We start from the raw sequence: 25,550 nt of genomic DNA, 5'->3' as shown, positions 1-25,550 counted from the left end.
AGCCGCCCCATGAACCCGTGTGCTGCCGAACCACTGACACTACTACCAGATCTTCCCGGTTGCTTCAGTGACGCTGGGCTGGGGGCGGAGTGATCCTTCCATAGGCTGAATTCCTGTCTTCATTCGTAATCAGCCTATGGAAGGATCACGGCGCCCACAGCCCAGCATAACTGAAATGACTCAGAAGGTCTTTTGGCAATGTCGGAGGGTCGGCTGAGTGCAGGATTGCGGGGGCGGCTTTGATTTTTATAGGAATGTTTCAGTATCGCTTTAATTATAGGCTAAATGTGAGCAAAAGTGTATTTAAATGGCAGCTTCCCATTAACTCCCTTTTAACCTATGATTAAGTGCTTTTGGATCATGAAACACACTCCATTTCTGAAGGGCTGGTGCACCTGGACAACACTTTACACTTGGTGATTTAGTGTCTTTAGCTTTATCTGTTACATTTAAGTTATATACTTTATTTGCCAGATGTTATATAGGGGTTTAGAGTTACATCACCTAGGTCAGTACTGTCAAACATTATATTTAGTGGGCCGATTATATGTTATATTGCATGTTCGAGGGCCATATTAAAATGATGATGCCATACAGTGAAGTCTATGGAGCCCTCCTAGAGCAGACTGGGGTTATAAAAACCCTTTGGAGGGCCACATCTGGTCCACATGCCTCCAGCTGGACAGCCCTGACCCAGGTGACTGTAATGCAACTCGGAGTTTGTATCCCTCAGTTTTGTAAACCCAGCAAAACCTCTTTTCATGCTGCTCACTTTCATCCTCAATTAACTTCTTTTCATCCATCCATACTGGTCAAGTCTATCTCTTGTCAATTCTCTCATATGCATTGGTTTTGTCCTCTTTTTGCCCTCTCATGTATCCCTGGTCTCTCATCAGTTGTTCACACATCCGCCTTCATTTGTATACAGAACCAGTGATGGCATCTCTCTTTATTAGCATTTAAGTAATAAACCAATTTGGCTTATCTGTTTATCTTATTTGCAAATATAGACCCTACAGCCCTATTTAGCTTTACATATCCCCAGGGCTATAGAATGAAGTAGACTATAAAGAAAAGTATACTATAGCTTCTGACAAAACACTTTTTCCAAGTGAGCGTTAAAGTAAATCTTATTTTTCTCTATATGAAGTAATTTAATTTTTTGGTGGTATTTTATCATTAGCAGAATGCTGTATTGGTTCTTAAAGGGGAACTATCGCATAAATGAAAGTTTAATATAAGCTTCATCATATTAAAATAAGAAACTAAATACAATCAATGAAAAATTCTGCATCATTTCTGAAATAATCAAGTTATTATCTTCATAATTCCTCTCTGAGCATCTGTTTCTCTTCATTCTCTCTTCATGCAGCAGTTGGGTGTCAGATGTTCATTGACAGATCCAATTTATCTTATATGGGGGATTCTTTTCCTAGAAGATGTATTAGAGCTTACTCAAATAAATGATTTAAGTACAAACAAAATCTAATAAAATAACTGCCTTTTCCACCAATTCTGCATGTAGAGAGACATGATGTCTGGTGATTTTATTATAGGCAAAAGGAGCCCCCTATAAGATATATTGGATCTAACTGTCAATGACACCCAACTGCATGAAGACAGAATGAAGAGAAACAGATGCTGAGAGAGTTACAGTAAAGGATAAACTTGATTATTTCAGTATTTTTAATTGATTGTATTTAGAAAGTTTCTTATTTCAGTATGCTGAAGCTTATATTTTTATTTTTTTGCGATAGTTCCCCTTTAACAGCCATATAGCACAGGGCAAATATGGCAGCTAGTTCAGCTGAAGAATAAATATAATTAAATATCTACAGCAGCAGTAGCGCGAGTTCATACACTTGCATTACATTTATTTGAGGTAATAGAAACGTTTTTCAAAAATAGACAGTGATTGCACACAACAAAAACTATGGAGGAATACATCCATGGAATGATCGGTGACACTTTATTTTGGATCCAATACGAGACAACAGTTAAAAAACATGACAATTAAAAAAAAACAAAAAAACAGAAAAGTGTCATTTACTCAAAGCAATTGGCAGCAGCATCGCAACATCACCTTGGCCACACATTTGTAACTTTCATCCTACATTCACTTTGTTTTCATCCATTCATAACCAGTAAAAATAACCCCTTTGTCTATCATTTTTATTTATTTTACTCCTGTTTCGTCCTTCCCTGGTCTCGTAATAGTCATTCACACATCCTCTAGCAGACATACACTCTCCTTCATAAAAAAGTATCCATCATAATTAAAAACCTACATAAAATATATACTTTTAAATCTATATAATGGATCCCTGTATTTAGCAGCAACCCCACAAGAGAGTGTTGGTTTGTGGGCTAAAAGCCTCTCTCTTACAGGCCCTTGGTCATATGCTCGTACTAAAGAAACTTTGGGACAAGCTGATTTGACATAAATAAATGGCTTATACCTGTAAATTGCATATCAGCTTAAAAGGTAGTAAGTCAGTCCCCAAAAAGTCTACAAGACGCTGGGCCTAAACACGTACAATCTCACCATGAAATCCATTTTTAAACGGAACATATATTCACTGGACTCTTAAAATGGCATTAAAATCAACAGCACCCACTACCCAGAATGCAGCAAAACCCCAGTCAAGAGGAATGTGCAATTGGTAGACATCAGTTAATGACAACTGAATCTTCCTCACAATGGGTCCTGGAACAAGAAAAGGCAAATAAGCAAAGTCAATAGGGATGGACACACAGCATTACTATTGCAGAAAAAAACCCCATTTATTAATATAGAAATTATAAGGGATGCACCGAATCCACTATTTTGGATTCGGCCGGACCCCCGAATCCTTCATGAAGGATTCAGCTGAATACCGAACCGAATCCTAATTTGCATATGCAAATTAGGGGTGGGGGAAGGGGAAGACATTTTTTACTTCCTTGCTTTGTGACAAAAAGTCACGCAATTTCCCGTCCGCCCCTAATTTGCATATGCAAATTCGGATTCGGTTCAGCCCGAACTGAATCCTGGATTCGGTACATCTCTAGAAATTATAACATACAGGCACAAAATAAATGATTGGTCGTCATTGGTGTTAATTCGCAAAATGAGCTGGAACAGTGGTTTTTTAAGGTATAGTAACTATGACTGTATGTGTGACCCCTTTAGGGTTCTACACATAGGTATTTGTTTATTGACATTTGAGCCGCAGGTTTGAGTAGACCTAAATTCATTAGCCAATTGATTCCGTTATATTCTGCCTGGTTCTACTCATGAGCATTCAAAGCTGCATATTAAGGTAGAGAAAAGCTGGCGATAGATAAAGTCAGCAGCTTATTGGTCAGTATATGGTGCCCTCCGAGCAATAGATAAACTGCCTTGCAAAAGTATTCACCCCCTTGGCTTTTTACCTATTTTGTTACATTCCAACAATCATATACACACACAATATGGGGGTGATTTACTAAGCCTCAATTATTTCTGGTCGGGCTTTTTGGTGCAAAAAACTAATTTTAGTGGAAAAAAACCTCACATTTTTCATGATTTATTTTACCTCCATGCTGAAAAAAAGCCTGAATCTGAAAATCCACCATCTCAGACCTGTCGAGGTCCTGTATAAGTTAATGGGAGAGGCAACTATCTCAATTTGAAGTTTTTATGGTCTGCTCCAGGTTTAGCCCGAAGGCTTTTTCAGGGTTTTAGGGCAAAAACTCTAAAAAAAATTCAAGCGATTCAGGTTCCGTCTATATAATGGACCTTTTTCACGATCCAATTAAATTATGTTTTTTAATTAATAAATAAGTTAAAAATCGGGCATGGGAGTTTGGTCATGTTTTTTTTAATTAAAATATGAGATCAATTCAGATTTCAGTAAATAACCCCCTATATATATGTTCTTTTGTGCTCAGTATGCATTTGTAAAGGAATAAAAAATGGCTGTGAGAGCCGTTACAACAGCAGGCTAGCAAGTGAGATCGAACAGCAAGTAAAGATTTTGTATTTATAACCGAGAACAGTTTGTTGCGGAGTAGTGTTAAAACCAATGCTTATAAAAGAAAAACATTTTTTTTATAGACAAACTTGTTTCCTGGGGTCATGTCATCCTCTATATGCTGACTGACAAAACAGCCATGGTCTGTCCATTGGATGTATTTGACTTCAAACATAATATACCTAAATATTTTGTGTCAATGTATATAAATAAAGTATGCAGGGGTAAATAACTACTGAACACACAATGTAGCGAATTCCTGAATGTACTTACGGCTGAGTACAGCAGCAAAACAAGGAGCAACCTGTGCTGTTTGCAGAGCGGAATTTTCCAGAGCTGGGGCTGTCTTTGCATTCTGCTATATACTGATAAAGAGCATTGTCATTGCCGGCACAAGGATCACCTGAATTCTGACACTGAAAGAGAGAAATAGGAGAATCGTTACTGCAATAGGCCGTGTTCCTCAACAGGCATGAGTTTGTGTAGATCAAAACACAGACACCTTCCCCTTAGCCCTGCTGGACATACCCAGCTATACAGTCCCAGTTTAGGAGACTTTCCCTACTTCCACTTTCTGTCTGAGCCACCCTATGCTGAAATGCAAACCTCACACAACATGCAGAAAGTATTTCCCATAGCTGATATACATAAAGCCTACAATTGGTATAGATAATGATGTTTATATAGTTTATATATGTGACTGTGAGTGTACAGATAGATTGGTATGAGTGTGTATTCACTTACCTTAATAGTCTCATAGGCCCCAGTGATTAAGGCAATGAAAAGACTGAGTACCATGTATATGAAGAGGCTGATAAAGGTGTATAAGTAGAGTTGACTGAAAGCCCACACCAGGTAGCTGCTATTTTGCATTTCGGAAAAGGTGACAAACATGTCATCACCATTTATAAGGGAGAAGAGGCACTCGGACACCATTGAGAGGGTGCGGAACTGAAAGACATAAAATGCATAAAAATGAAAATATGTTAAGAAGTTTGCTCTGGGGGTTTACTAACATAACAGTACGGAAGCACTGAAGAGATGAAAAGATAAAAAGGGATAAGAGAAATAAGGGCTTATTTACAAACATGTAAAGGACAGTAACAAGTGGATTTGCCTGTAGCCACCAAATTGAAAAGTCTACTATAAGTTAAAACATTTGATTGGTGGTTGGATTTATATATCACCCTTATTCCGCATAGCGCTTTACAAAATAAGGGGATACAAATACAAAATCACAAATGCTTAAATATTTAGACAAATATTTTATCAAAATCGATTCAGTTACAGTTGGATATTGTTCAGCAGGGGGAGTGTCCTGCTCACTAGAGCTTGCACTCTAAGTAGGGATGCACCGAATACACTTTTTTGGATTCGGACGAACCCCAGAATCCTTTGTGAAAGATTCTCTGTGTGAAAGATCTACTGTGGTGGATTGTTGTCTCCACTGATGTTTATTTTTGGATTTGTACAGACAGTTTCTAATATAGGTAACTAGCTGCCAAAGGCTATTTCAAAACAGGATATGAAAGAAAAAAAATGGGAATTGAAACTGGAGTCATGACCTAACAACAGATTTATGTCTGAGCGACATTTAGGAACTGTCTGTAGAAATAAATAAAGTGTACATCTGTGGAGATGTCTAATCACATACATTTGCTCTAATTCTTGCCTGGTCACTTTGATCCCCCATTCATATCAGGTCTGAACCCCCCTCTGAATAACCACCTCCCATTATGTCTGCCTCAGTTTGTAACTCAGACTATGCCTATGGGTTATTTGTTTGTCATTTCATTTATGGACAAAATTCTGAAATGTTCTGAACTTTTGTTGTAATTATCATCAGCCAATTAAGCTATCCCTCTATACCACTTTTGTAAAGTTTTATTCTATGATATTCAAAGGAGGGCCAGTACCCCTTTGGTAAATTGCAAGGTTACTTTTTTGAATTTTCTTTCTTCTACCGATCAAATTATGTACTCCACTCTATTGCTATTGGCATTATCGCCATGATTTGGTTTCATAGAATTGTGTAAAAAGCTAAAACCTGTACAGAATGCAGAATGAGTTTTCCAGCGCAGGGTTATGGTGTAGTATATTTAAAAACATATCTTAACAATCACATGCATAATATTTATATGTTTAGAAAAATGATTATGTACACATAAATACTGTACATGTCATACTTATGAACTGTTTTGGGGACGGTTGCCCTTTAAAAAGCACGTGGAAATAGGAAGTAAGGCAGTGGGGGAGAAGATGGGCGGTGGGCAACAGGTTAAAGGGGTGGTTTACCTTTTAGTTAACTCTTAGTATGTTATAGAATGGCCATTCTAAGCAACTTGTCAATTGGCCTTCATTTTTTCTTTTTTTTTTTTTAAACCAAAATCAAATCACACTCAAAATCAAATTTAAACTACATAAACCAAAAACAATTGGAAAACCTAAAACAACTTATATAATAACTGAACCTGGTATATAGCTGTGGATTAGCTGTTAAACACAATCCAATATTAACTAAAGTATTGTTCTTACAAACAGAATTGCTTCTGCCAGATCATCCTTCATAGAAGTTTCTAAATCTGATTTGATTCTTTTTAGTGCTTGCATTTAAAGTTATTAGGAGTCTAAGTCAGTACATATTGGCAACTCCGACTCCAGATACCCAAAATTGTCTCCGACTCCACAGCTCTGCTTTCCAGCTTTGAAATGGGGGTCACTGACCCCTTCTAAAAACAAATGCTCCAAAAGCCTACAATTGTGTTGTTCTTGTTGCTATTTTTTATTACTCATCTTTCTATTCAGGGGCTCTGCTATTCATATTCTAGTCTCTTATTCAAATCAGTGCATAGTTGCTAGGGTAATTTGGATCCTAGCAACCAGATTGCTGAAAATGCAAAGTGGAGAAATCAGAAAGCACAAGTAGTAAAAAATAAAAACCAAATGCAAATTGTCTAAATTACTAAAAGTTAATTTAAAGGAGAGCAGTCCCTATAAAACTGCACATGGCAGAAAAGGAAGGATAGAAAATGCTGTTGTAAAATGGTGCGCAATTAATGTAGAATAAATGGAATAAAATGAGTTACATAAAACATACCTTAACATGATAGGGACCCAGCACAATCCAACCACAGAAACAGTACCCCAAGTAGATTACAGCCACACAGCAACAGAAACGGATGACATTAGGGAGGGCAACACGTAGTGTTACTATGAGGATCTGTGAAAAACAAGAAGGACAAGCCAAACGTCAGGCAGATCATAACTTAAATAATAGGTAGACAAATATAAAGAACAGAATGCAATTACAATTTTTCTAATAGATGGTAAATATGTGCACTACTTAACTGTTAGTAGGGCACCAAATATTTATAAATGGAACGTAAAAGAGAAAAATCAGGGTGTTATTAACAAAATCTACCTGCAAACAAACACATTTATATGTCTTTTTTTATGCTTTCCCATGGTAAATGTTTATGCAGACAAAGCTCCTGCACTAACAGCATAAGCCACATTTAAGGACTTTGTTACATTCCAACTTGGTACAAATTAATGTGCAGATGGAGCTTCACAACATTGTTCCGCTGTACCCAATCCCAATAAAATGGCTGGTAGTAAGGCAGGCAGAGAAGTGAAATCTTAATCCAGTGCTTACTGGGCTTGGAATGGAAAAAGCAAAATGCAATGCACCACAGTTTCTATCACCTAGCCAATTATTACATTCCTTTGAAGAAAATTACATTTCTACATACTTACATTGTATTTCTGGAAAAAGCTAAGGTATCGGATAACTCCAACCCACACAAGAAGAGTCGAGGTCCCCAGTAGGATGCTGCACACATCGTAGCTAGCAAATGTCTAAGTAGGAAATTCAAGCACAAAGATTTAGAGGGAAAAAACTTGGATGCAGAGCAAAATCATCAGAATAGAATGGCAGCGTGGTCAGGCCACTACCCAGGCCACTAGGTATGGTAAGAAAAACGAACAGAGAGCTTCTGATGTATATGAGCAGAAGACACTAGTAAGGGTGTAAACCATTAAATTAATATATTAATCCTTCCCGAGGTTTACGGACAAAGTTAGGCTTATTGTCGTTCTACCTTAGACTCAATTCCAATTTTCATGACTGTGCCTGACACCGTAAGGACATCGCTGATGATAAGCAGCAGATACCAGCCATTCACAAACTCCAGACGGTCAGAGAGAGAAATGTCGAGACTGTGACGATAGTGCACAAACCGAGCAAATTCCTGGTGCAAAGAAGAAATCTCAGATTATCTGCTGTCCTACAAGCATATCACACTCAATATAAACGGTTTGCTCTACAAACTCTAGACCAAGAGTTATGCAGAATTACGATTTGTGTTGGACATTTGCATAACTTGTAAATTGTGTATTAAGAAAATAATGAGTGGGGTCAGTTTTTAAATGCCTGCTGCAAGGTATGAGCGCTATTAGGAGGTGCTATTCCTAGCTGTTTTTGGAATGTTCTTTTCATAGTAAACATCGTTGTTTTGCCCCACCACCATGTGTTCAACTAATTTGATTTAATATGTAGTCTATTGCCTGTTTCATAGTGTACAATTACTGTACATATAAGCCAGCTTGCAATGCACATTCATTTCACTATCCACTTCCCAAACCTTTATACAAATGCAGATCTAACCCCTTAAACTCACATGCTGTAAAAGCAAGCCTCGTAAAATGGATCGCCCACACAGGACAAAAGAAAGAATGCAGGAAAGAATCACTAGGACATCAAAGGCCAGACGAGAGTGATTATCACCTGTTAGGAAGAGGATGATACACAACAGCGCATTAACTTAAAGCAACAGAAACAAACCATGTACAGGTATGGGATCTGTTATGCAGAATGCTCAGATAAGGGTTCTTTCAGTAATTTGGATTCCATACCTGCTAAAAAATCTTTTAAACATTAATTGAACCCAATAGAATTGTTCTCAAATAAGGTTTAAAAACCTGAATTATCTGATTAAATGTAGTCTATGGGAGATGGCCTTCCCGTAATTCGAAGCTTTCTGGATAATGGGTTTCTGGATAACGGATCCCATACCTGTACAGTGAAACTTCATTTTTACATCACCTGATTTTAAGTTTTCATTCATTTCACATAATCTTTTTGTGGTCCCACCTATATATTATGAATGATTTTTTATTTTCCTATTTTTCTACATCATTTATTTCTGGTGCCCTGAAAAAACGTAAAATGGGGGTTCTACTGTATTAATTTGCATGCATCAGTTTCACAGATCCAGAAACTAAAAATAAAAAGGTTTGTTTGAGAAATCCTGAGTTTTTACAGCAGTGCATTCATCTGCTCTTAATTGCAATAAGATTCTACATGTAAAGTTGCAAAATGCATTCTCAGAGACAATGTTTTAAAATGCTCTTTAAATAAGTCTAATGTTACACAAGGAGAGTGTGAAGCTGCAATTTTTTCTCTGGAAAATGTATAGTATAATCTATAATCACATCCCTTTGTAAACAAGTGGAATCACCAGAACTATTAGGGCAGAGACATGCTGCGATTCGGGGAGATTAGTCGCCCGGGCAACTTCGAAAAACAAAGCGTTCCGAGTACCATCCCGCTGGCAATTTTCATACAAGCCATTGGGAAGGCAGGGGAGGCAGTTCGGGAGATTAGTAGCCCCAAAGAAGAGGAGATTTCTTGCCCTTATAGTCTGCAAAAAACAAGGATATCCAGTGACAGGCAAGCATTACTTGCAGAGCTGCAGGTACTGAATGCTGCCACATTGTGACTGTATGTAATCATATACACACATTTGTAAACATAATATAATGTTGGGCAGCTCTCACCTCGGCCATATACACTAGGATCTTTGCATTCTTTGATTGTTGCTTCATTATCCAGCTGGATCTTGACTTTTCCACTGTGTGCTTTGTTATCAAATAAGATCTAATATATATAAATATATAAAAAGAAAACAACTGAATTTAGCCATACCAAAGAGATAAACATTTCAGTAACCTATTCCCACTGCAATCAGCATCAATGGGAAATCACAAAAGAAGTGCAACTTCCAGGGTACCAGTGATCTCAAATGGTGTTATTGATAGACTGAATTTTTGGTTCTGAGCAATCACATATCAAGTAGTTGATCAAATCAAGCAGAAATGCAAGGCATAACTTGTATTATTTTATCCTGCATTTATTTGGAGAATGCAGTGAAAAGTAAAAATGTTCTGCCAAAATCAATCTAAAGATGGCATTCCAACGAAGGCTTATGCCACACAGGGCTGAAAGTCGGCCTGTGGAAAAGTAGAAGTCGAGAATCAGTCCCAATGCTGCTATCTGCTTCTTTCCTTGTCTGTACATTGAATCATTGTGTTGGCATGGATGGCCTGCACAGTTGGCGGATTTCCACACTGAAAAGCAAGAGTTTGCATTTTGGCGATGAAATTCACCTTGCGTGCCTGCATCCTAGCTGACCCAATGGATCTGAGTGCAGGCAAGGTAAAAGGGGCTGATTCTCTGCCTGCTTTTTTCAGCGGCCAATATCAACTCCATGTGGTGTCAGCCTAAGGACCTGGGCACAGAGAGTGTTAGCTCTGCTGCTCTTATCCTGCATTTTTTCTACAGAAATCATGAAAGCAGGCATTTTTGGTCGGATCTTTGATCTGCAGGCCGAGTTCCGTTATGTCTGGCACTAGATTAAAGCTGGCCATACTTATTTGGGGCCTACAGCCACAGGCTGATGGCTCTGGCTGTTGTCAACTTGTGTATTTTTGCAGGCTGAGAGAAGCAGATCTGCTCAGTACAGTGGAGCTGAGGTCAGCCCTTAAAAACTATATTACACTCTTAAAAATCTTTGTTAAAAGGGAGCATATTAAATAAGACTTTTATTACAGTTTAAATAGATTTTAAATATTTTTTAAATATATTTTATAAAGCACTAATTTGAAAGCTGAGCTATGTTCACTGAACTCACCTCCCCCTTCCTTTAATTAACAGGGTAGTCTGTTCAGAGCTCCCTATCTTTAAACAAACAAACCTTGCCCTTATCGAAGTTACTGTTTGAAAGGGTTATGTACTGTCTTTTTAAAGCCCTTGCCAAAAGCAGTGTGTGCAATCTACAAGACACCCGATCTCATGTTGAGTGTGGAATATGCTATCATGTATTTATTGATCAACCAATTGTAGTAGAGCACTGGCAATGGGTAGCCCTGTACAAAAATCTGTATAAAAATGTTGTTGGAATCGCTGTTCCTTTAAGATAATGGCACAGATACCTTTTCTCTGCAGGCATATTTTAGCCTGAAATGCTTATGATAGGCCCAAAAATGCATTTTTTAGGAAGAAAACTCTTTTCAGATGCATTCATGTCAATAACAAGTAGAAGAAGTTGGTATCAAGCGTTTCTCTACTGGCTGAAGCAGTCTGGTAATGAAATGCTACATGTGCCATTAATTTTAGGGTTGTGGCATGTTTTTTCACTCTCACTTAATCTCCTCCAGCACAGGCAGCAAAACGTCAGAAAATACTGAAGTTCATGTGAATTTTCAAATGTTTTACAAGCAAGGTTCACATTGCAATGAACACTTGTCATAGCTCTCTCTCTATTGCACTTACTGTGATAGTAAAGGTGTAGCAGTCTGGAATCTCGTTATTAATTATTGTTTGTATATTAATAGCCTTTAACTGGAACTGCACAGTCAGATTAATTAGCCTGCAAAAGAAAAAATGAAAGAGACACATTTTATGTTTTATGTATTGACATTTTGCATGACTATAACTGTATATACTTTATATTACATTTTTGCAATTGGTCTTCATTTTTTTTTAACAATTTAGCCTTTTGCTCAGCAGCTCTCCTGTTTAGAATTTCAGAAGCATCTGGTCGCTAGTGTTGAATTTACATTAACAACTAGGCTGTGAATTGAAGGAGATGCATAGGGGAAGGCTGGAATAGAATTAAAGTAATAGAATATAATATTAATAATACAATTGAGGCCTCGCAGAGTAGTAGTGAAATGTGGATCAGTGATCACCATTTGAAAGCAGAAAGAGAGCACAAAGGAAGGCATATGACTAAAACAATAATTAAAAAAAGAAATGAAGACCAACTGAAACATGGTTAAGAATGAGACATTCTATAACATACTAAAAAATTTACTTCATGGGAACTACCCCTTTAAAAAATAGAACATCAAAATGGCTCTCATGCAGTACTTTACTTGTGAAACTTAATTGTAAAATTCTTGTAGCTTTGGTTTGGCTCTGCAGGATCCAAAAACAGGCAGCCTGTAGAAAAAAAAATACAGATTTTATAATTATATACAGATATAAACACACAGATTCATATATTTACAGACATATATAGAGCACTGTATACAGAGTGGCACACACATACACACACACTGAAACAATAGTGCATAAACAAGCAATTTACATTAATCACACATATTACATAATCATATATGCCGACATATATACAAATGTGTTGCTCTCATCACTGTAGTATAATACAAGGAGTCAGGCAGTTATGAACATACTTGTGTTAACCTTGGGGTCAATATTAAAGGTGTCATTAGCAGGGTCAATGTGGCCTTTACGGTAATATTGCTGGCACACGGAGAGAGCCGACTGGTTTAAATGTCGCGTATATGCATATCGGGCAGTCGTCTGACTGGAGAGTGAGAAGTACTGTAAGAAGAATTTCAAAGGGTTAGACTTGAAATATTAGAGAAAATATCCTACCCTAAAAAAATTAGTGCATTTATCAAATTGCAATAACTTTCAGACAGTTTGCAGGTTTTTGCTCTGTTTATAAAATTCCCTCAAACTCACCCAAATAAATATTGGATGGATATCAGCTAGAGATATATGTGTACCCTTTTTGTTTCTGATTGGATTTGTCATAGGTTTCTAGTTCAAAATGTTAGTTGGGTACCATCAGCCTGACCCAGTAACCAGTAGAAACGAATTTGACTGCTTACATTCTGTAGTACAGCTAGTTTAGTACATTTTAATTAGTTAGTCCTACATTTTGCAACATAAATGACTTCAGGATAAAGGCACATAGGGTATTTTTGTATATTGCTGCAGTCAGACATGGTATTTACAATTAAATTAAAGACTGCATGCAGTGACAGATGGACAAGGGCATTTTGACACTGATGTCTTCCACCCCTTGTGCATTGCAAAAAAATACATAAAGTATACATTTCCATTTTTTTTTTTTTACAATTTTTATGTATAGTTTATATATTGTTACTGTCATGGTTGGCCCAGCATTAGCCACCTACTCTGGTGAAAGTTTGACCCACATGCCTCTATCGGATTTATGGTTTAGACAGAAACTACAAGTACATGTACTCACCTGTTCCACAGCATAGTAAAGGTGTTCATAGACATCCCCCTGAGTGTATACAGCATAGGTTTTATCAATATCATCAGTATAATCCCTCAGGAACAGGTGTTTAAAGGCCTCTGTATTCTCCTCCTTAAACTGGACAACCATCTGATTGCTGAGTCCAAACAAGATCAGCTGTGGGAATACACAAACAATACAGATGTTATTTCACAGAGAGAAGTAAAATATAGGAAGAGCAAGTGCTGCAATCTCCAGCTTATGTAAAGGTTGGTGTAACGAGGAAGGCCTATAGAGCTTACCTGCACAGTGACAAACATAATCTTTAGTAACTGCAGACCCAGCTTGTAAGGCTTTCTACCCTTGGCACGAAACTTATCACATGGGCTCATAAAGAAGTACTTGAGCCGGCGGCGGAGCTGCACCTCCTCAGGGCTGGGGAACTCACACAGTCGGGTACCATAATTAGGAGATGGGGATAGGAGGCGCTGGTGCTCTATACACAGGGACAGAAGTCAGAAAACAACACCTAAGTGAGTACGATATAGAATATATAAGATCCAACTTATCCCATAGAGTCCATTTTAAGCAAATCATTCGAGATATTTTCTTTCCTTTTTCTTTGTAATAATAAAGCAGTACCTTGTATTTGAGCAAAGCTAAATCTATAGTGTTAGCAAAACAATCTTACTGGATTAAACTCACAAGTGCGAGGTAAAAGGAGAACCAAACCCTAAAAACAATTATGTGTAAAAAGCCCTATTTTATATAATTAAACTTCTGTAGTACCAGGGTACTCTATAATCATAATTATTCAGGCCAAGTTGTGCACACGGGATCACCATCATCAAGGGACATCTGTCAGCAGTTAAATGTGGTCTTTTTTTGTTGTGGACCCTAATACCATCTAATCACAGCACCAAGTCAGAGGACTATACTGCATAAAAAAATAATAGACATGCAAATCTCTGCATATTTCTTGACTTCAGATTGCTACTGTGTGTATATGAACAGTTTTCCACTTGTATTCCTCAATTCTGGGATGTATTGCGTAAAATATTGGTTATTAATATTATTAGTCATTCAGCCAAACTTCCAAGAATATCTAGGGCAGCAAGTAAGTTTTCCCTCCAAACCTCAACAAAATTAATCTTCATGCTGGCATTTCGCATGTTTCTAGGAAAGGAAATAGGCTTTTTCCCCAGCTTCCGTGTGTCAGTGCATACAAAGGGCGGATTTCATTGTGAAATTCTGTAATTACATGAAGAAATCCACTCTGTGTATGCAGTCTGATGCATAATAGAAGGCAGTGGAAAGGCACTGTGTGACCCTATAAGGCAGGTTCAGTGCGAAAGTTAGAGAAAAGCCGCGTTCCTCTGTTCCTGAGGAGAAAAAAAAATATGCTATATAGTGTAATAACTTCTCTAAATGAGGTTAGGTGCAAGACTGGAACTGCTCACAAGGGAGGTGTGTTTCCAGTGTGTGGTGCTCGTTTCGGATCAGTTTTTACACACATATAGGCCGAATATTGATAAGATGTGATTGTTTTTTGTAAAACAGTGATTTATTTAGCAATTCATAGCCCAACACGTTTCGTATACTTTATCAGGAGCATCCCTGTATACAAAACGCGCTGGGCTATGAAAAAAAACAACCCATCAAGCCTTATGAATATTTGCAAAATAAGTGTGTAAAAAGTGTGGAGCAGTTGCATCTGCCACTGGGATCAGGGACCATACCGGAAGCACTGCAGAGGCCCGCCAGCCACATATATGGACCGAAAACAGTGAATCCACCTTTGGGAAAACACTCCATTGAAACTACCAGAACATACGCTTTGCGCCAGATACATCAACGTTCTGGTACGTACAGATAACCGCAGGGCCCTTTGAGTAAGAGCCTGACGGTACTTCACTATATGCAATTCAAATGGCAGGGGACGTGACAAGTTTAAGATAGACTGCGGAAAAGAATATCTTTAGACAACATGCTTGAAACACCTCCCTTGTGAGTAGAAGAGGGAGAAGTTCTTATACTATATGGTGTATTTTTTTCTCCTCAGGTACAGAGGAACACGGCTTTTCTCTAACTAGCGCACCTAACCTGCCTTATAGTAACATTACATGTGGACTAGTAGGTCCACTATTCTATCAGTGCCGTTGAACCTGACTCAGCGCGGAATTTCCCTACCCAACAGACCGACTGTGAGCCTAGCCTTAAAGGGATTCTGTCATGATTTTTATGTTTTGGGTTTATTATTAAATTACACTGTGCATGTAATTCATTCTACCTTTTAAAATGTTACTCTTGAACCAATAAATGTATTCTTTTTGGTTGTAACATTGGTGTGTAGACAGCCATCTCAGGTCATTTTGCCTGGTCACATGCTTTCAGAAAGAGCCAATGCTTCATGATGGAACTACTTTCAGACAAGCTATTGTTTCTCCTACACAATGTAATGTACCGTAATGTAACTGGAGGAGTCACAGTGGGATATTTACTACTGAGTGCTATTCTCATATCTACCAGGGAGCAGTTATCTTGTGTCAGGGAGCTGTTATTTTGTTATGTTCCCATTGTGCTGCTGAAGGGCTGCTGTGGGGCAAAGGGAGGGGGGTGATATCACTCCAAACTGCATTGCAGCAGTAAAAAGTGACATGACTGGGGGCACCAGGGAAACTGACCAACTGTATGTCACATTACAAAATTAAATATAAATAAAAACTGTTTGCTCTTTTGAAAAATAGATTATAATGCAGGATTCTGCTAAAGGAGCACTGTTAACGGATGCATTTTGTAAAAAAAAAAACATATTTTCCTGTGACAGAATCCCTTCAATGGCTTTCAGGATGAGTCTGCCGCTGCTCCAAGGCCACCCAGGGAGCCCGCCCCTTATGCTCACTCTGAAGCTATGTTATCTTTTAATAAAATTAAAGGTTTTGAATCAATTAAAACAGAAGTATACAATGGATTCTGGGAAACAGCACATGTTCTCTGTACACAGTACAAAGCTCCAGAACAAACAGAGCAGTTAATTTAATTTATACTATCTTTTGCTTCAGGGGAAAAAAACAAAGTCTTCTTTTATTCTCCAGCCTGTGGTTACAGGATTAGAGAGTACAACAAACACATGAACTGGACACATATTATACAGTAATACACAAACCAATGAAATGTGTTCATAAACCACTCAAGGGAAATGTGTTCACAAAAACAGACAAAATCTCTGGAGCCTGAATAGCATTGCTGATGCAATTTAAGGTAGAGAGTACGAACTTTCCAGTCTCAATAACTAAACCAAACCTTCCCTTCAAGGGATTATAATGGGGATTCCAAGTGTTTTCAAGCAACAATCACCTAAGCCTCGAGTGCACTAACACAGAAATGCATGGGAAGCAATTCTGGCCTTTTTTCAGTACAGCTACTAAATGCTCAGGCAGCAAATCAGCCAGAAACACAGTATGCCATAGCACTTAGCAAGGCTTTATGGTTTAATGTTCGGCCAATTAACCCACTGACCATACACCGAGCAATGAAAAGATTACAGGTAAGATGGTTTTGACATACAGTGGAACCTGCTTTTCCAGGGACTGTAAAAAAATACAGGAAATTGTAAAATATGGGTAGGAAAGAACACTGCTTACCTGCACCAGACCATGACGAAACAACAGCATATCCAGGAAAACGTAATATCCAGGTACATAAAAGCAGTGTTCCACTGTAAATAGTAATTTGACTGTCCATATACAAAAATTAATCTGTTTTTATTTTTATATAACTTTCTGCCTGCCTGTTATAGATAGATATAAATAGATACACGTCCTGATAATCATGCCATATGTGCCCATGTATTCCAACCTTATTTTTTAACTCCATATAAAGAAAGATACACTAAATATTGTAATTTTTATGGAAACAATTCTTACCTGACACATAATATGTGAAATAGTTTTGCTATTTAGCAGAGAAAAATATTCAAGGGTATATACAATTGCCCCCTAGGAAAAAGACTCGCTTATCTGATCTAGTCATTCAAGTGACTGTTGAACAACTGGACGATGTGGACCATGTGGGTCTCACTGACATCACTGATGCATATTGACACTGCATTTTGAGCAAAATAAAGCAAATACTATGGGCAGAGCACTCAGAGAACTGAATATTGGTATGTGTTATATAAGCCTTTCATGGAATTGTTCAGTGTAAAAATAAAAACTGGGTAAATAAATAGTGCAAAAAAAAAATAAATTCTAATATAGTTAGTTAGCCAAAAATGTAATTTATAAAGGCTGGAGTGACTGAATGTCTAATAGAACAGAACACTACTTCCTGCTTTGCAGCTCTTTTGGTTTCCACTGATTGGTTACCCTGGTTACCAGGCAGTAACCAATCAGAGACTTGAGGGGGGGGCACATGGGTCATATCTGTTGCTTTTAAATCTGAGCTGAATGCTGAGGATCAATTACAAACTCACTGAACAGTTATGTCCTATGTGGTCCCCCTTCAAGTCGCTGACTAACTCAGAGTTATAGAGCTGAAAAGCAGGAATTAGTGTTCTGGCTATTATGTTTGACATTCAGTCACTCCAGCCTTTATACATTACATTTTTGGGTAACTAACTATATTAGAAACATTTTTTGTTTTACACAGCCTATTTATTTACCCTGTTTTTATTTGTAAACTGAACTGTTCCTTTAAGCTTCTGATTGAGGAACTACAGGCCTGGGACATAAACCAGTAGCTCTGTATAAGATGTTTTTTTATGTTTACCAGTGCTGATTACAGGGAATAGTCATGTGTGTAAAAAACAAATACATAATACAAAAAAGCTTTAGCTAAAATATTATTCAGTTGCTATACAGTAAAACCAGACCAACCCTGCTAAGGAACATGCACCTTAAATGAGAACTAACCCCCCATAAAGAGAAAATAACCCATTCACTGAGCTCAATTCTCCCAATTCCCTGCTTCCTCCTCCATAGTCCCTGGCAGTAACAATGACCTACTAACTAAGAGTAGCGCAGTGGAGCTCATGAGAACCATCTTCTGTAACGATTTATTCGCTAAGGGACTGCCGACACTCAGCTTTTCATAACATGGACAGTTGGTGCCAGTCCAGTTTCAGGGACAACTGCACACACGCCAAAAAAATGCGTAAATCACCAAAGGGAAAGAAGAGGATCTGAAGATATAGAAGATGGCACCTGTGAGCTCCTCTACGCTACTCTGCATAAATAGGTCAGCATTACATCCAAGGACCAGGGGTGCTGCTGCCAGGAGAGTTGAGAAACTTGCCTCAGGTGGCAGCAGTCCCCAAGTTACCAGGGGGGCAAAAAGATGCTTCTGGTAACTTTAAGAGCTGAATTTCCGAAATCCACTTTTTCAAGTAATAGACTATGCAGGGAGAAAGCAGGGAGGGAGACAATGGAGTTACAGGGGTTTGCCTCTCCTTTAAGATCAGCACATTTGGTGAGGTCAACAAATGAGAGGATCTTTGCCCAATATGGCTACCTTGTGCAGACCAATATCAGGCTGATCCAATGAGATTGTAATAGGCCATCAGTGAACCAATTCAACAGGATTTTTAAACTTGTCCGACTTATATTTGCCAGATTTTCGACCAGACATCTATCAGATAGGTCAATAGAGAGGTAAGCTGCAGATAAGCTGCCAACTCAGTCTGAAGGGGCCAAATGCCATCTTAAATCTGCCTGTGTATGGACAACTTTAGCCTATAACTCTACAACAGGGAACCGCCATGGCGGACCCTTGCTTAAAGGACACCTGATACTGACATATTTGGGTAAGGAAAACATGCTGCAGACACAGCAACATATAGCTTGGGGATAGAATAGAGACATTCCAGAGGAGGACTCAGTACTAGGTGCCTGAATAAAGACCACATGATGGACACATACCAGGGGACAGCATGGTACTAGGTACATGGGTAAGAGACATTTATAAACTTTCCCAATGGGAATTAAGGTGCATATGACACAGACAGTACAGAGTATAGGATGGTACTTAGTGGCAGGGTAAAGGCGTATGATACAGTCATACAGACAGTAGAGAGTATAGGATGGTACACCAGGGTAGGGACGTATGATACAGACAGTACAGAGCTAGGATGGTACACCAGGGTAGGGGCGTATGATACAGACAGTAGAGAGCAGGGCAAGTACACAATTATACAGTAGGATCGCATGGTACCAAGTCCTGTGCTGGGTAAGAAGCATATGATATGGACAGAGCATAGGATGGTACAGGCTATATGATGCAGACATAGCAGAAATGACAGGGTCCCATGAGCCAGGGTAAGAGACAAACGATTTAGACATACCAGACATTTGCCTTGGGCTGTCACTCAGACTGCGACTCCTGTGCAGAGAATCCATGTTATTCAGCGGGCCACATTCAGCGCTGGAAGTCTCTTAGCAAAACCCCAGTTGGAATGAGTGTCCGGGCAGGCTGGCTCATTTGTTGTCCGAGGCGCTGTATTGTCCAGGCATAACTAGCGAGCCGCAACTACATTCTAGAGCGCTCCGGTTTTACCTGATCAGCTGACTAACATGCTGCTGGTCACGTGACATCCTGTTTCCTCTCGCTTTCCCTGCAGCATCGGTAATTCAGATCCCTAGACACGTAACTCATGTAACTTCCACGCTTGTACCCTGCTAGTTACTACCACTACAGACTGGAACTATTCTAATAGGCCCCCGAATCCAGAGCACATATTTGTGCTTATCTTGTTCAGTGGCACGTTCGCTACACCTTGTGCTGTTGTTGATAAAGTGAGGGGGGGGGGAAGAGTTGGATGCCTACGTCATCAGCCCGTGTAGGTACACGTTTATTAGGGCCTTAAAGGGACAATATTTACCTAAATTCAACATGAGCCATGTTTGGTTTTTTTAAGGGAAAAGTTATGTTTTTACTGTTAGGGGCAGATTTATCAAGGGTCGAAGTGAGTTTTCAAAGTTAAAAACTTCAAATTTCTAGCTATTTTTTGTGTACTTCGACTAGGGAATAGTCCAAGTTCGATTCAAATTTGAAAAAAACTTCAACATTCGAATGTCAAAATTTATCATGTACTGCCTCTTTAAAACTTTGACCATTCGCCATCTAAAACCTGCCGAAGTGCTGTTTAAGCCTATGGGGGACCTCCTAGAACCCTTATGGAGTCAATTGGTGGACTTTGAGATATCAAATTTTTTTGGGGGGGGGAAAACCTTCGAATCGAATTAGTCGAATGCGATATTCCTTCGCTTGTACGATTAGCATTCGGCCGAATACGGACCTCTTCGACCCCAAAAAAAACTTTGACTTCACTTGTTCGGTTGGTCTTTTTGAAATCGAATTTTGAAGTTTTTTCAATTCGAAACTGGACCCTTGATAAATATTCCCCTTAGTATCTCCCTCTCCTTGTTATATGAAAAAATCATTGTGTAATTAGCCATCTCTTCCTAAAGGAACTGTGTAAAAATAAAAACTGGGTAAATAGACAGGCTGTGCAAAATAAAACATGTTTTCAATATATTTAGCCAAACGTGTAACCCATTTGCATGCCAAGGATGAAAAGCAAAATAACTGGACAGTTATGTCCCATGTGCCCCCCCCCTTCAAGTCACTGACTGACTAACAAGTTAGAGAGCTGCAAAGCAGTAAGCTGTGTTCTGGCTGTCATGTTAGACATCCCTTAACTCTGACTTTTAGAAATTACATTTTCAACTAACTATAATGATTAAATGTTAAAAAAAAAAAAGATTTTTTACATAGCTCTCCAAACTCCAGGAAAGGGACTCCACGAGACTTAAGGTTCTGAACAAGGGGTCCCATACCAGTACAGGTATGGGATCTGTTATCCGGAAACCAGTTATCCAGAAAGCTCAGAATTACAGAAAGGCCTTCTTACAAACTATTTAATCCAAATAATTCAAATAGTCAAAAATTATTCCCTTTTTCTCTGTAATAATAAAACAGTACCTTGTACTTCATCCAAACTAAAATATAATTCATCCTTATTGGAAGCAACCCCAGCCTATTGGGTTTAATATTTACATAATTTTCTAGTAGACTTAAAGGAGAACTAAACCCTAAAAATTTATGTGGCTAAAAATACCATATGCTATATACTGCTACAACTTATTGCACCAGCCTAAAGTTTCAGCTTGTCAATTGCAGCAATGATCCAAGACTTCAATCTTGTCACAGGGGGTCACCATCTTGAAAAGTGTCTGTGACACTCACATGCTCAGTGGGCTCTGAGCAGCTGTTGAGAAGCTAAGCTTAGGGGTCATTACAAATTATCAAACAGAAAATTAGATTTATCTGTAATATAAGCTGATGCTACAGGGCTGATTATTAAATTCAGACGCAATTGCACTGGTTTCTGTGCTGCCATGTAGTAATTATCTGTATTAATTACTAATCAGCCTTATATTGTGACATTTCTATTCTATGTGTACTGTATATTGTGAGTGGGTCCCTAAGCTCAGTAAGTGACATTAGCACAGAGCATGTGCAGTGAATCAGCAGAAAAGAATATGGGGAGCTACTGGGGCATCTTTGGAGACACCGATCTTTACTGCTAAAGGGCTGTGGTTGCCTTGGGCTGGTACAGAAGCACAAAACATCATGTACAACATTTTTAGCTACTTTTTTAAGTTAGGCTTTAGTTCTCCTTTAAGTTATGAAGGACCAAATTACGGAAAGATCTGTAAAGACCACTGCCATCTTCAATTTTGTTTCAAATTAATGACAGCTACAACAATATAATTTTGCCCGCTTATTTGCTTTTTTGCTTAATTATGGGGCATGTCATTTACCAGTTTTTACACCTAATATGATAAATTATATTTAACAATGTAATATGTAAACTCAATATTGAAAGTTAACCAATATGTTTCACTTTTGAAAACCAACAAAGTGGTTGGTATCATAATACTGTATTGGCTAACCAAGACAAAAATCATAAAAAATGTTCAAAACTATTTCAGTTCCTTTTTTTTCAGCTTGAAAAAGGAAACTAAATGCTCTGAAAGTTACAGTGTCTATAATCACCACCTTTACTTGTAAGTTTCATCTCAGTGTTAGCTTGTATTTAAAGGAATTTTTACCTTCCTTGGTAGGTTTCCTGGTTGAGGTTTCTGAGGGATTTGACTGCAGTAATAATGACTTCTGCTATGTTAGTGAGGACTACATGCCTATTGGACAGCATTCTGGCATGAAAACTAGACACTGATTTAGCTTAAACGTGGGTCTCCAAAATCTGAAGTAGTTACTCACCACATTTAGGAAGTGGCCCAGGTGCACCGCCCTGAGCCCTCAGCACAGGGGCTCAAATGAAGGCAATATTCCAGCAAGTTGTAGAAGCCAAATTGAAAAAGTTTACTATGTCCACAGCCTTACCCGTTTCGTGTTACAAACACTTACTGGCTTCAATGCAACTCCAAATTCTGAATGCAGAAAGGTGCATCAGTCCTTTAGAACTCTGTTTGATAACCTGCCAAATGTAAATTATTGTGTATGGATCTCTGGTCCTTCCATAGAAATGTGAACAGGGGATCAGTAGTCTGGGGTCATGTTCCAATCTCTGCACCTCTGACAAAGCTTTTATTGTTTCATGGCTAACATTGCCCTTACCCATTTATGGCCCAGGGTAGTTGTCATAACATTTCCTCTAATCCTTATTTTCTTACTTGAAGTAAATATTAGACAAGGGCATTCCTAAGGGTGGTGGCACACAGGGGATTTAGTCCCCTGCCATAAATGTTCGATACCACTGGCGACTAATCTCCCCAAAATGCCTTCCCACCAGAAAATGTGAACTGCCGGAGGGATGGATACGTGACGCTTCGGTTTTCCGAAGTTTCCTTGTGAGGCCTTCCGAAGCAACACTTATGCCATTACACAGGAAGGCGATTAGTCGCCCACAGTAGCGAAGATTTATCGCAGGCGGCTAAATCTCCCCGTGTGCCACCACCCTAACTCTTCACTATCATATTCATAAAATGACTAAAAGGTCTCCTAAGAAATCAGATCACATCAGCAAAAATATCAAAACAAGGCAGACTTCAGGGTTATTTTGCAAGTTAGTTGACAGATAATTAGATAAACACTGCCTACCCATATCAAATAAAACAATTGGTCTTCAGTAAATTATACTCAGACTGTGCATAAGTGGTGGTGATGACCCTGAATAGCGAGGGACAGTTTTAAGGACATTTCTGCACAGCGATTTAGAAGGAGTTCACAAACTTTCAAGGATCAATGCAGCATGCATTTGCACTATTACATAGGTTGGTATGTGAGCCCAAGATTAAGGGGCAGATTTATTAATGGCCAAAACTCTCAAATTCGAATTGTGAATTATCCAAATGCAATTAGAATTTTAATTCAAATTTCGAGATTTATCAAACTCTGGCCCTTTAAAAATTATAATTTGATTATTCGCCACCTAACATTTGCCCAGTTCATGTATACGTCAATGGGAGAGGTCCAGGGACCAATTTGGACATGTTACTAGCCTTCCTGACATTCAAACTCAAATTCGATTCTATTATAGTTTTCGAGTCGGTAAAATTACTGCGTGTTTTAGATATTCAATTTTTTTTTTTTATGAAATAACCCCCCAATCGAATTTGGAGTATGTTTGAATTTATTAGAGTTAAAAAAATAACTCACATTAATTCTAAGTTTGACCTTTGATAAATGTGCCTCTAAGTGTCCCTGGGACATGAAACGCGTAGGGCGGAAGGAGATTTAATTTTTATTTATTGCAACTTTGAATAAAGCATTTTAATTTTATATATTATATATATATATTTTTGTGACCCCTTGTGGAATCCTTTGGAGTGCCCATTTTGCTATTGCCTATGATATGTAATCCCACCTAAATGAAATTTCCAAGATATATATTTTTGATGAGGTTTTTCTAAAGGCCATGGAATGATAACGTTACCACAAGCAACAATAACCAAATTCCATAATAAAGAAACATACATGAGTTGTTGCTTCAGGTGCCTACATTTATTCATAAATATTCTTCATGGTTTAACAAATGCATCGTCATTCCATAACCAGATATTATGTACATTACATTAGACACTGTCCAAATAAATGTTTCCCAAAAAGAATGCATTACATTCATCAATTTTTGAAAAATTGCATAGGTATATAATAAAATGCATCCATGGTTTAAGGTTTTCTGTAAACAAGACACCCTAATAAAATAGAATTTGTATTTTCTGTAGCCAAAATAGTCACAAGCCCCCTTTTAAAAAAAATGCATAGAAGGTGCAAAATCCAACAAATCTAGTGCTACTACATTCAGCTGAGTGTAGCAGAGAAAAAGAGAAGCACAAAAGGTTCTGCATAGATTTTTGATAACGATTTCCATTTTCTTCTAAATAGCTTCAGCAAAATGGAAGGAAAGCAGTCAAAATTTGCATTAAGTCCACAACACACCAACAAAACCTAATGAATAGATTTTGCCTTTGTATTATTAAACCTTTTAATTCCTTTTTACAAATATAGGAAAAATAGTAACAAAAGTGCATAGATAACTAATTAAAAGTAAAAATATCTAAGTATCTAAAACATTGGAGGGAAAAAAAACGGAATGTAACCTACACATGTAACTTTGGAATCTGCTGCTCATTGTTTGACAGTGACTCAAAGATGTCTGTTTCTTCTATCACTTTCTTACACAATTCTAGTACCCACTCATTAGGATTATAGTGGTGGCAGTCAGCTATGGACTGCATACACAAGCAGAAGAGATCTTTAGCTCGTGAAAAGGGGTAAGATCCTCAGCCCCTGAAAAGGCTAAGAGGTAAGTATTAAAGGAAAACTATACCCCCAAAATGAACACTTAAGCAACAGATAGTTTATACCAAATTGAATGACATATTAAAGAATCTTACCAAACTGGAATATATATTTACATAAATATTGCCCTTTTACATCTCTTGCCTTGAACCACCATTTCGTGACTCTATCTGTGCTGCCTCAGAGATCACCTGACCAGAAATACTATAACACTAACTGTAACAGGAAGAAGTGAGGAAGCAAAAGGCAGAACTCTGTCTGTTAATTGGCTCATGTGGCCTTACATGTGGTTTGTATGTGTGCACAGTGAATCTTACGATCTCAGGGGGGGCGGCCCTTATTTTTTAAAATGGCAATTTTCTATTTATGATTACCC

General features: G+C 38.2%; 1 protein-coding gene across 1 annotated transcript; it reads right to left on the bottom strand.

Annotated features, from left to right (window-relative positions):
* Positions 1–1,857: 1,857 nt before the first annotated feature.
* mcoln1.L (mucolipin TRP cation channel 1 L homeolog) lies at positions 1,858–19,797 on the bottom strand. The gene is given in 14 exon segments (NM_001092218.1): positions 1,858–2,707; positions 4,269–4,411; positions 4,740–4,946; positions 7,093–7,215; positions 7,752–7,853; positions 8,096–8,245; positions 8,675–8,781; positions 9,834–9,933; positions 11,608–11,704; positions 12,213–12,279; positions 12,531–12,681; positions 13,358–13,525; positions 13,651–13,844; positions 19,689–19,797. Coding segments are annotated over 14 exon segments (1,701 nt in total). The 5' UTR covers positions 19,744–19,797; the 3' UTR covers positions 1,858–2,670.
* Between the last annotated feature and the right edge of the window lie 5,753 nt (positions 19,798–25,550).

This window comes from Xenopus laevis, chromosome 3L, assembly GCF_017654675.1.
Source record: "Xenopus laevis strain J_2021 chromosome 3L, Xenopus_laevis_v10.1, whole genome shotgun sequence".
NCBI classification, from domain to species: domain Eukaryota; kingdom Metazoa; phylum Chordata; class Amphibia; order Anura; family Pipidae; genus Xenopus; species Xenopus laevis.
Note: the sequence above shows the minus strand (reverse complement) of the source record. Positions and strands in the feature narration are given on the sequence as shown.